The 12,786-nt window shown below is 36.5% G+C and overlaps 1 protein-coding gene across 2 annotated transcripts in view; it reads right to left on the reverse strand.

Moving 5' to 3' along the window:
* The window catches only part of NECTIN3 (nectin cell adhesion molecule 3), a 127,760-nt gene that overhangs the window by 76,978 nt on the left and 37,996 nt on the right, over window positions 1-12,786 (reverse strand). For both annotated transcript variants that reach the window (XM_024735369.1, XM_024735368.1), the window contains exon 2: window positions 8,689-9,030. In XM_024735369.1, the coding sequence (XP_024591137.1) occupies window positions 8,689-9,030 (342 nt within the window). The remainder of the gene's footprint in view (window positions 1-8,688; window positions 9,031-12,786) is intronic.

Here is a 12,786-nt window from a genome sequence, read left to right on the forward strand (position 1 = left end):
GATTAAAGGTACTATTACTATTACACTACTAAGCCTATGGCACATGGGCTTAGATGCTCTGTGGCACATGGTATCTTCTTCCTGGACCAGGGCTCGAACCCGTGTCCCCTGAATTGGCAGGTGTATTCTTAACCACTACGCCACCAGGGAAAAGAAAAAGCGGTTTTAATATATAATGCTTCAATTTGCAGCAAAAATGTTTACAACACATTTAATATAGGTACTGTTAAAATGTAATGTCACTAACAGTTTATTGAAATGTACATGCTACCTACCTTTATCTGGTATAAGAAAGCTCCTCAGCAGGGGAAGTAACCTTAATGTTAGACCCCTTTAATCTACCCTCCATATATATGCTAGCTACCTCTTCACATTTTCCAGCAAATTTTATATGCTCCTTTCTGTGTAAATTCCTGAGCCCTCACCGTCATGAATTCTTTGGCTCAAGCCTATAGGTTACTGTGTGCATTAAATTTTTAATCTAAAAGACTTTTTTTCATTTCTACTTGGTTCATTTTTTTAATATTTTTTGTCTCAACTTTCTGCTCCTGAGATTTATTTATGTGGGATCATTTCGCCTTAGATTATTATTTTGCAATTCTTCTTTTTTCTACTTTTTACTTTTAGATCATTTAGATTTGCATGCAACTGTATAAATTATTAGTTTTAACTACTGTATGGTTCATTTACTGTTGGACATTGGTGCTATTTCTTGCTTGGTACAAACAATTTTATAAGAAACATTTTCATTCATGTATCTTGGTATATTTGTATAAAAGTTCCTGTAGTTTATCCCTTGGTACTATGTTTATTTCCATTATTTACCAGATAATGCCAAAAAGCTTTCCAAAGTACCAATTTACTCCCAATCTTAGCATTCTGGTTGGTCCAACATACCCACTACAGTTGACAGCCAGACTTCTCAATGTTTGCCAACCTCGTAAGTATGTAACAGCATATCACTGAAACTTTGTTTCTAATTTCTCAGATTATGAATGATGTTAAGGATCTTTTCTTGTTTATGAGCCATTTGGAATTTCTTCTTCTGCAAAATACCTATTAAAGCCAATTGTTTTTTTCTTACTGATTTGGGAGAGTCCTTTTCTGATTATATGTGAAAATATCTTCCACCAGTTTAGGGCTTGTCTCTTTACCCTATGGTGTGTTTTGATGAGCAGAAGTTTTTAATTCAAATGCATAAAATTTATCAGTGAACTACTTTTTATATACAGGCACACCTCATTTGATTGCACTTTGCTGTATTGTGCTTCATAAATATTGCATTGTTCACAAATAGAAAGTTTGGGGCAACCCTGCACTGATCAAGTTTATCAGCACCATTTTTCCAACAGCATTTGCTCACTTCCTGTCTCTGTCACATTTTGGTAATTCTCACAATATTTCAACCTTTTTCTTTATTATTATATGTGTTATGATGATCTCTGATCTTCGATGTTACTACTGCAAAAAGATTACAACTGGATGAAGACTCAGATGATGGTTAGCATTTTTTAGCAACAAAATGTTTTTTAAATTAAGGTATGTACATTGCTTTTTAAGACATAATACTATTGTATCAAAACTACAATAAGGTATCACCTCACACCAGTCAGAATAGCCATCATTAAAATATCTACAAACAATAAATGCTGGAGAGGGTGTGGAGAAAAGGGAACCCTCTTGCACTGTTGGTAGGAATATAAATTGATACAGCCACTACGGAGAACAGTAGGAGGTTCCTCAAAGAACTAAAAATAGAACTACCATACGACCCAGCAATCCCACTACTGGCGTATATCCTGAGAAAACCATAATTCAAAAAGAGTCTGTACCAGAATGTTCACTGCAGCACCATTTACAATAGCAAGGACATGGAAGCAACCTAAGTGTCCAGCGACAGATGAATGGATAAAGAAGATGTGGCACATATATACAATGGAATATTACTCAGCCATAAAAAGAAACAAAATTGAGCTCTTTGTAGTGAGGTGAATGGACCTAGAGTCTGTCATACAGAGTGAAGTAACAGAAAGAGAAAAACAAATACCGTATGCTAACACATATATATGGAATCTAAAAAAAAAGTGGTTCTGAAGAACCTAGGGGCAGGACAGGAATAAAGATGCAGACGTAGAGAATGGACCTGAGGACATGGGGAGGGGGAAGGGTAAGCTGGGACGAAGTGAGAGAGTGGCATGGACATACACTACCAAATGTCAAATAGCTAGCTAGTGGGAAGCAGCCGCATAGCACAGGGAAATCAGCTCTGTGCTTTGTGAACACCTAGAGGGGTGGGATAGGGAGGGTGGGAGGGAGACACAAGAGGGAGGGAATATGGGAATGTGTGTATACACATAGCTGATTCACTTTGTTATACAGCAGAAACACATCACTGTAAAGCAATTACACTCCAATAAAGATGTAAAAAAAAAAAGACATAATACTACTGCACACTTAACAGACTATAGTATAGTATAAACGTAATTTTTTTTTTTTTGCAGTACGCAGGCCTCTCACTGCCGCAGCCTCTCCCGTTGCAGAGCACAGGCTCCTTACGCGCAGGCTCAGCCGCCATGGCTCACGGGCCCAGCTGCTCCGCGGCACGTGGGATCCTCCTGGACCGGGGCACGAACCCGCGCCCCCTGCATCAGCAGGTGGACTCTCAACCACTGCGCCACCAGGGAAGCCCTAAACATAATTTTTATAACACTGGGAAACCAAAAAATTCATGTGACTGTTTTACTGTGATATTCACTTTATTGCAATACTAGCTTTATTACAGTGGTCTAGAACTGAACCCACAATATCTCCAAGGTATATTTGTACTAAGAGTTACCTACTTCGAGGCCAAATTACTATGTATATCACATAGTAATTTGGCCTCGAAGTAGACCAAATTTCTTGTTCTCTACAGAAATTTAAGAGATTGACTTATCCCTTCAAATGGTAAGCACTGTTGTTTAACAGTCTGTGTCCGATAATTCCAACATCTCGTGCAGGTCTGTTTCTGTTGTCTTGTTTGCACTGGCTGCTGCTTGTGGAGTCTTCTTTACTTGTATGCCTGGTTGTTCAAGCAGATGAATCCTTGAGTTTGAATAATGAAGGTAGAAATAATTTGAGGCTTAGAATGCAGTACCTTTCTGTGTTTTCTTCTGCTAAGCTAGCTCCTGAGAACACTATCCAGTACAGGATCTCCTTAATTTCAGGCTACTCAAGTGATATAAACCAGGCCTAGAAGTCTATAAGAAGACTGGTTTACTTAATTTCAGACTACTCAAGTGATATAAACCAGGCCTAGAAGTCTATAAGAAGACTGGTTTACTACACGTGTACTATTATTCTGAAAACTGTTAAGCCTTTGGGTACCAGGAGAATATAAGGTTATTAGACATCCCATCTTGAGCAGACTTGCATTCAGATATTTGTCTCTCTCACTTCCCAAGGTTCTTGAAATCTTAGTTCATCATCTTAAGTGTCTCTTCTAAATTGTCTAATGTCCCCAAGGTTGAATACAGATTGCAGCTTTCGGTACTAGGTTTATTTCTATGTTTCCACCTTCTCTTAGATTTGGTCTAGTTATATTCCGCACTATGTTGTTATTTCTTTGAAGTTTTCAATGGTTTTTAACATTTCACTTGCCCATCCCCCACCATGGGAGCGTTAATGTGAATAACCTGTGCCATCAATAGAGGCTTTTATCTTCGAGGAACTTAAAAAATTACCTTAAAGTCAATTTTAAATTGTTATTTCTATTTCTTCTGAAGGGAATCAATCTCCTGGTTGTACACTTCAGTTGCTTTCTAAAGTTACTTTTCTCATATTCCCCAACATTTAAGTTAACTTCTCTGCACCCTTCCCTGTCTAGTGGTTTTGTTGTTGTTTCCTCTTAAGATGCTACCCAATGCCCTATATACTCTGATTTGGGGGAACATGAAGTTTTCCTGGCCCTGCATTAATGTCAGCATTGTTAAGCCTACTTCTTTCTGTTGGTTCTTTCATCCACCTCAAAAGTTTCCTCTCACATGCACATAGATCAGTACTAAGCCAAAGAATTCAGAGGGCCATTCTGTAGGTCTCTAAAGCACACACATTCTCTCTTTCTCTCTCATGTTCCCTTCTTTCCAGTATTCTGTTCCACAAATTCTAATCACCTGTCCAATCTGTCTCTTAAACTCAGTGAGACTAGCATTCTCTACCTGAATTCCTTGTCACTGAGCTGTCACTGGAAACTGCCTAAGGAGGAGGCTGGAGCAATTGTAGAACTCATCTTGTTTATTTTCCTTCTTTCAGGGATCATAATCCTACCATGCCTATTAAGTTGCCTAGTTTTTTTGTTGCTAGAGGGAGAAAGGGTAAATCCAGTCCCTGTTACTCCATCATGTGCAGCAGTGGAAATCTTTTTTTTTTAATTACAAAAGTAATATTACTAAAAATTGGAAAAACAAAGAAAACTTATCCACAACTGTAATATCTTAATACAGTCATTATCATATTCTTCCATTTCCTTCTCTTATTTGTTTCTAGTTTCTATATAGATGTAATCATGGCATACCTACAGTTTTGTGGTTCATTTTATTTTCAAGCAGCAATACTTCTCTTAACTACAATTTTAACAACTATATAATATCCCATATATCAAAAGGAAGTAACCAATTGTACAACTCTTCTGCTATGGGGCATCTGTTGTTTAGTGTTCCCAAAGCTTTTTGCTATATTACATTCCCTTAATTCACTTTCTATTACTACTACTCCTTTGAAACTCTAATGTCACTGCCTAATCTATACACTCGATAGTTTTCTTTGCCTGTTCTCTTTGACTGATTTGGTAAAATTTGATACTTAGTGCAGTTCTTCCAAATCAGTTCCAAAACAATTAAGTTCTAATGCCTTCAGATATCTGCTGTAAGTAATGAATTAACTTCTGGGCTATGCATTTAGAATGATAGTAGCTATGTGCCAGCCTTCGGAGAACTGAAAAAATGGTCACTGAAATCACTTTCTGTATGGCTTGATTCTCACTGTGGGAAAAAGCTGCTAGAGTAATCTTAAAAACTTTTTTCTTCTCTTGATATGAATAATATTACTTTGACAGTTTTTCTCAAAGCTATCTATTTGAACTCCTCATCTCTATTTCTTCCAATCTCTGCCCTAATAAATACTGAGTCTTAGGCCTTCAGTTACTTTTTATAAGTTTCTTAAAAACTTTTATCTGATAAACACTACTACCTGGATGATCCCTGATTTTATTTGCTTTTGATACAAAGCTTGACTCTATAGTTTCTAACCACCTACCTGGAATTGTTTGCCTATGTATCCTCCAACTCAATAAGCCAAATGTTGAGTTCATCGTCTCATCCTCCCAATCCCCAACATGTTTTTCATTCAGATATGCCCATTTAAATTAATGGTAACATAATTTACTCAATCACTAAGGTTCAAAACCTGTTACTGTTCAAACCTCCCTAGTTGATTATATACAGTCAGTTACAACGTTCTGCTAATTTTTCCTTTGTAGTAGTTCCCTTCCTGACTCAAGTGGCAGAAATTAGCAAATTAACTTCAAGCTTTCATGGCCTCATGGCTGAAGCATTATGATTTCAGGACTCTTCATTTCAATCCATCAAAAACACCAGACTCATCATCTTAAATCACAACTTTCATCACATTACTTCTAAATCAGGTCTATGAGTTAGGTATCCCTCTAAGCAAGGTGAGAAGATGGTCAAAGCAGTGTTTCTCAAACTCTGCTGTGCATACAAAGTACTTGGGGATCTTGCTAAAATGTAGATTTAGCATTCAACAAGTCTGGGAGGGGTCTGTAATTCTGTATGTCTAACATGCTCCCAAGTGATGCCACTGCTGCTGGTTCATGAACCATGCTTTAAACAGCGAGAATCTGGGACTTCCCTGGTTGTCCAGTGGTTGGGGCTACATGCTTCCACTGCAGGGGGCACAGGTTTGATCCTTGCTCAGGGAACTAAAATCCTGTATGCCGTGCAGCGTGGCCAAAAATAAATAAATAATAAACAGTAAGAATCTGAGAATAAAAGAAGAGAGGTGAGAAGAAGTACAATGCTGTACACTAAGTTTGCATTTCCAGCAATATAAAGCTCAAATTCCCCATCTTAATATTTAGATTACTTTAAAGTGGTCCTGCTCTACCTTTCTAGCCTTTAATTCTTGTATTTTATATAAATCCTTTGAACAATCAACAGATTACTCAGTGGTCCCGCAGAGGACACTTGGCAATGTTGAGAGACATTCTAACTTGTTGAAACTTAAGGAACTGCTACTAGCATCTAGTGGGTAGAGGTCATGGATACTGCTGAATAGTCTACAATGCACAGGACAGCTCATCACAAGAATTCCAGCCCAAAAGTTCAACAATGCCAATTCTGAAGAAACTCTGCCCTAATATATGCTGTTTCCTGCCTCCCTGCGTTGGCTCATTCTCCTCCCTATACTTCTTTCCTTTTTGCCTACCTAAAACCTATCCACCATTCAAGGACTGGCTCAACTACTTTTCTACAAAACATTTCTTAACTACAGAGTTTATTTATCCATTCCTATACCCTACTTAAATAACATTTAGTGTATTACTGCTACATACCAGAAACTCCTACAGGCTTTAGGGATATAAAGTTAAATTTTAAAGTGCACAGTTGCAGTCCACCATAAGTTTATAGTGAAGAAGACATACAATAAGCATTATGTTAATTGCTACAACAAAGATAAGCTCAAGATACAAAGGCAAAAGAGCAAAAAAACCCCATCAAATTGCAGAGGGGTAGATATTTCAAGAATGGCTTCCAAAAGGATGTGGTTTGGGGCTTCCCTGGTGGCACAGTGGTTAAGAATCCACCTGCCAATGCAGGGGACACGGGTTCAAGCTCTGGCCCGGGAAGATCCCACATGCTGCTAAGCAACTAAGCCCGTGCGCGCCACAACTACTGAGCCTCCACTCTAGAGCCCGCGTGCCACAACTACTGAGCCTGCATGCCTAGAGCCCATGCTCCACAACAAGAGAAGCCACCGCAATGAGAAGCCCGCATACCACAACGAAGAGTAGCCCCTGCTCGCCACAACTAGAGAAAGCCCGGGTGCAGCAACGAAGACCCAAGGCAGCCAAAAATAAATAAAATAAATTTATTAAAAAAAAAAAAAAAAAAAAAAGGATGTGGTTTGATGAGTAGCAGTTAAATAGAAGAATCTAGAAGAAAGAGACAGGAGGAAAAAGGTGGCAATCCAGGCATAAGAAAACTACACATGTAAAAAAATAGGTGTTAATGAAGTGTAAATAGTTAATTATGATTATAAAATTTGGGTTGCTGGGAGAAGTAGAGCAAGGAGTGGAATAGATGAAGTTAGAGAAGACCCAGCTAAAAGCATGACTAGTCTTATACTACCAACAGTCGAGTTTTAAACCACTGAGTATTGTGTTAATTTAAGGGGAATTACTAAAATTTAAAGCAAAAAGTCTTATTCACGAGCTCTCTCTTCTACATGCGAACTATTTATCTATTTTTTCTTGACACTGAATTTTTCTGTGACTTTTTTTACCCCAATGGCTTGCACTTGATTTTTCAGATATTTATGCCCTGCCTTCCAATCAAAACAGGTCTCAAAAGTATCAATTTTGTAAACATAAGTTATATTTTTCCCACAGCTCTTAGGGCAGGCTCTTAAACATTAAAGTCTTCAAATATTTAATGTTATTTCTATTTTTAAATAGTATTTCTCAATATGAAAAAATATATAACATATTTGGACAAAATTTCTTTCCTGCACATCAGTGACCCTGAAATCATGCCATTAAATATTAGAGGCTGTGTAGTTATTTGGTTCTCTGGAAGCAGACACTGAGATCAAATGAGGAGTACAAAAGGCTTATTAGGGAACAACATCTGGGAGAAAAGTGAAGAAGGATTGAGTAGGGAAAGCTATCAGCAGACCTTACAAAGTCCCTGACAGGCAAACAGGCAGATTCATAGCAAAGACCACCCATTAAAGGAGTTCCACTCTGGGTGGAAATGGCTACAGTTGCTTTTACTCCTTAATCCTCCTTCTAGTATTATAAAAGTACTCACCAGCTATTCCAAATTGGTTTACCTTTCACTGCAGGTGACTATTTTAATGCTAATAAGCTCCTCCTAAATTCTGCTATAAACTTTAATAGTTTTCAGATAGGAAAAGGCAGAAGATCTTTCAATGCAAGCAATAGACCAAGATTCAAATAGCTATGCAAATCCACAACAGCAGAAATAAAAGCTGATTTGAAAAACAAACATGAGATGTCAGTGGCTCTAAGACCACAGTCACTTAAAAAATGGAAAAGCTTATTTAAAGATGGTAATTTAAAGGTTGAAAATTTGAGTGGAAACAATGAAAAGAAATGTCAAAGAATCTCAGCACTTAGTATTATAAATAAAAAACAATCTTTCATGAAGAAAGTAAAATAGCTATAAATTACACAGCTTTATATAGATACACAGGTAGATAGGGACAAGATTTAGTTTAAACTGAGAGTCTAGAATCATAGAATTTTATGACAGAACTTGAAAAAACATATCTGAATTATTTTATTTTAAACCTACATTTATATATAATTTCAATTATTTTAAGTTCTTGAAAATACTTTTACAATAATCCTCACCACACCACCAAAATATACAATTTAAGTACACCTACCTAATACAGTTACAGTTGTAGAGGACTGAGCATTTCCAAGTGGGAATGTAACAGCTTTGCATATATATTGTCCAGAATCAGAGAATCCTATGTTATGTAGAGTAATTGTTGCATCATTAAGTGAATAGTTTTTAAACAAGACTCTTCCCTGATATTCTCCTTGAACAGAGAATCCATATTGAGGATGATGAACTGCAACAGTCTGTGCACTTTTGCCATGTATCTTCTCCCATAAAATTTGTGTTATAGTTTCATTTCCTTCAATTAAACACTTCAGCGAAACATTCTTTCCCCATACTGCTGTGACATGTGGCTCCACAATAACTGGTCCAGCTAAGGCACCTAAGGAAAAACAAAAAAGCGTAGTTCTTAAAAATGAAAAAAAGTTACATTAACATATTATCAAATTCCCTCCCTTCCTGTTTTCCTCTTCCTTCTTCTCCTTGTGTAAGTACACACACACACACACACACACACACACAGAGGCACAGACACTAATGACCGAGTAACAGCAAGGACTGAAAAGAGCTAGATGTTCCCAGGGCTGGTTGTAAGACCCAAAGAATGATTCTTACGTGAATCAAATAATCACCAATATGTGTTGCAGTGGAGAAGCACTAGATTGGGCCAAGAGTAAGCTTAAGAGCAGGTCCTTCCCCAGTCAAGCCACCAGGTAAGGTCCCAGCCCTAGCTGACACCCTGACTGCAGCCTTGTGAGAGACTCTGAAACAAAGGACCCAGCTGATCTATGCCTAGATTCCTGACCCAAAGAAACTGAGAGGTGATAAATATATGCTGTTTTAATACTATTATATTTTAGGGTATTTTGTTACTCAGCAACAGATAATTAACACATTTAGGATCTGTCAAACCAAATATAATACCAAAGTTTCTTCCTTTGGAGAGTTCCTCTACCAAAAATCTGTATAAAACACTTCATTAAAGATAGACCAACTGCCAGAAAACATGAATTCAAAAAACACATACAAATGTGAAATTAAGTTTTTCTATCTCACAGATGAAGAAAAACTATTCTACAAGCAAAAGTTAAAATAAAATGATACCAAACTTCACTTTTATAATAATGATTTCCTTCCTAAAAGCAATGGATGAAATATAAATCATTTTTAGGAACATAGGACTAATACTCATGAATACTAAACTCAAGCAAGATGATCTTCACTGACAGGTATATTAGAACATATATAACAAATCCTTGGAGAGTTTACAACTCACATACATGTCCTGGCAAAATAAATGCTCAAACTAAGAAGTAAACCAATATAAGCACTTGAATACAGAAACTGTATAAATACCTTTAAAATTTAGAGTTATGTCTAGTTAATATTTTTAAATAAATACAAAAATGCAGAAAGGTATCACTTAAAAAGATAACCAAGAAAAATGTGTTTAAACATATTCAACAGTTCTAAACAACAACAAAACCTTTACACAATATTATTTCCATGAATAATATTTTTTCCTTCTTGGCAGGAAAAAAAAAACATAAATGAATATATTAGATAGATACATACATGGATACATACATAGCTAGATAGCTAGATAAGAGGGCAAACTTTACCACCCAAGAGATGATTGAGGATATTACAAAAAAGGACTGACAATTCACACTGACCATACTTAACAGCTATGGCAGAAAAAGGCTTTCTTTTAGCCACTCCACCAAAAAAGTATCAAGTCCAAAAAATGTACCATCATTGCTCTTATGCTTTCAAGCATAATTATAAAGCTTTTAAAATTTAACCTATAAAATATGAAAGTATTCTAATGTATTTTAACAAGTTATCATAAGCCTAGTACTATACCCAAAACTATGCAAATGAAAGGGCAATTTACAAATACTGAAAATTTCATATAATATTATGAAAGAACACACAGCTCTTTATTTAAAGAAAAAGACACAATGACCAAGTAGGATATTCAAGAATGTAAGGATATTTTTAGACTATTCATCACACTGAAAGGTCACATAACTTTCTCATCTGATGCCAAAAAGACATTTAATAGAATTCAATATTCATTATCTGATTTTTTTTAATTAATTAATTTAATTTTTGGCTGCGTTGGATCTTTGTTGCTGCACGCAGACTTTCTCTAGTTGCGGCAAGCAGGGGTTACGCTTTGTTGTACTGCACAGGCTTCTCATTGTTGTGCAGCATGGGCTCTAGGCACACGGGCTTCAGTAGTTGTGGCACACAGACTCAGGAGTTGTGGCTCACAGGCTCTAGAGCGCAGGCTCAGTAGTTGTGGTGCACGGGCTTAGTTGCTCCACAGCATGTGGGATCTTCCCAGACCAGGACCCAAACTTGTGTCCCCTGCATTGGCAGGTGGATTTTTAACCACTGTGCCACCAGGGAAGCCCTCATTATCCGATTTTTAAAAAATAACTAATAACTGAGAAAAGGAGTCTTAATAATAAAGTAGATTTTTCTCAAATCAATGGCCATCACAATGCTAAAATTTAAAAGGGGGCATGGTTATTAATGAAAGACCAAGGCAAGATGGTGCACTGTCATTACCATCATTCAACTTAGACTAGAAATTCCCATTCAATGAGACAAGAAAAGGAAAGAAGGAAGAATAAGAATAAGAAAGGAAAAGACAAAATTATTATTTGAAAAACCTATTACTAGAAAAACCTAAGAAGGCCAAGTAAAGTGCTATTAGGACAAATAATGTGGTTGTTTGCAAACCATGCAAACTGCATACAAAATGTGTATTCATCAGGCCATAACAAGTGATAACCTTTACAAACTTACTGTAGAAAAAGTCAATATTCGCAAAATATTAACATTTAAAACACCCATGAATAATGTTGTAAAGAATCTAGAAACCTGAGAAATTAACTTGAGTAAATGGAAGATATGTTCCTGAGAAGAAAGACGTAATACCTACTACTTAGACAGCAAATCTCTCCATGTTAGCACACAAATTCAATGCAACTTCAGTAAAAACCATGACAAAACTTCTTGAAACTAGAATAGGGACACTATGTTTAAAAAAAAAACCCACGATAGCATAGTAAAGGGGAGAAAGAATACTAAAGTAAAAATAATAAAAACCTTAATGTCTTAAAACAATTGAAAGTACACAAACAGATCAACATATAGAATGGAATACAATATGTAATATGTTGTACAAGTGGGGAAATAATGAATTAGTCAAGACATGATGAAAGGACAAGAGCTAATATTTGGAAATAGATCTACCCCTGCTTTACTAAACACACACACGCACACACACACACACAAATCCAGATGAAGATATAAATGTAAAAAAATGAGCCACATATTCCATATATACTGACAATAATTTTTTATATACTCTGGAAGATAAACATTAGTTACTCTAAGGAGGGACACTACTAAGGATTAAAGAAAGAACTTTTAGTTTTTACTTTGTGTTCTTCTTTGATGTCAGAATCACAGTAAATAATGTTCAAAATAAAAGCAAATAAAAAATACAGAATCATCTTCCTCAGGTGGAAGCAGAAAAGAGATAAGATAAAAGAAGTATTATGGACTGAATGTTTGTGTTCCTCCAAAATGTATATATTGAATACCTAACTGGTGGTGGGGTCTTTTTGTGGTAATTAGGTTATATGAGGGCAGGGCCCACAGGCTGGCATTAGTGTCCTCATAAGAAAAGGAAGAGAGAGTAAAGCTCTCTCTCCCTCTCTGTGAGGACAAAGCAAGAAGGTGGCTGTCTACAAGTCAGGAAAGGGTCCTCAACAGGAACTGGATCTGCTTGCACCTTGATCTGGGATTTCTCAAACTCACAGAACTATAAGAAATAAATGCCAGATGTTTAAGCCAACCAGTCTATAGTGTTTTGTTATAGCAATCCCACCTTACTAAGACATTAAGTGTCAGAATTAACTTGAAGGGACAGTGCTAATGATATCTCCTTACAACCTTAAGAATAACAGCTTATGGGGTAGCAATACTTTTATCAGGCAGAACAGACGTTAAAACAAAATCCAGAGCAAAAGACAAAGAAGGACATCATATAATGATAAAGGGATCAATCCAAGAAGCAGATGTAACATTTGTAAACATATATGCACCTAATATAGGA

The sequence above is a fragment of the Neophocaena asiaeorientalis genome, unplaced genomic scaffold, assembly GCF_003031525.2.
Source record: "Neophocaena asiaeorientalis asiaeorientalis breed wild unplaced genomic scaffold, Neophocaena_asiaeorientalis_V1.1 scaffold136, whole genome shotgun sequence".
Taxonomy (NCBI): Eukaryota; Metazoa; Chordata; class Mammalia; order Artiodactyla; family Phocoenidae; genus Neophocaena; species Neophocaena asiaeorientalis.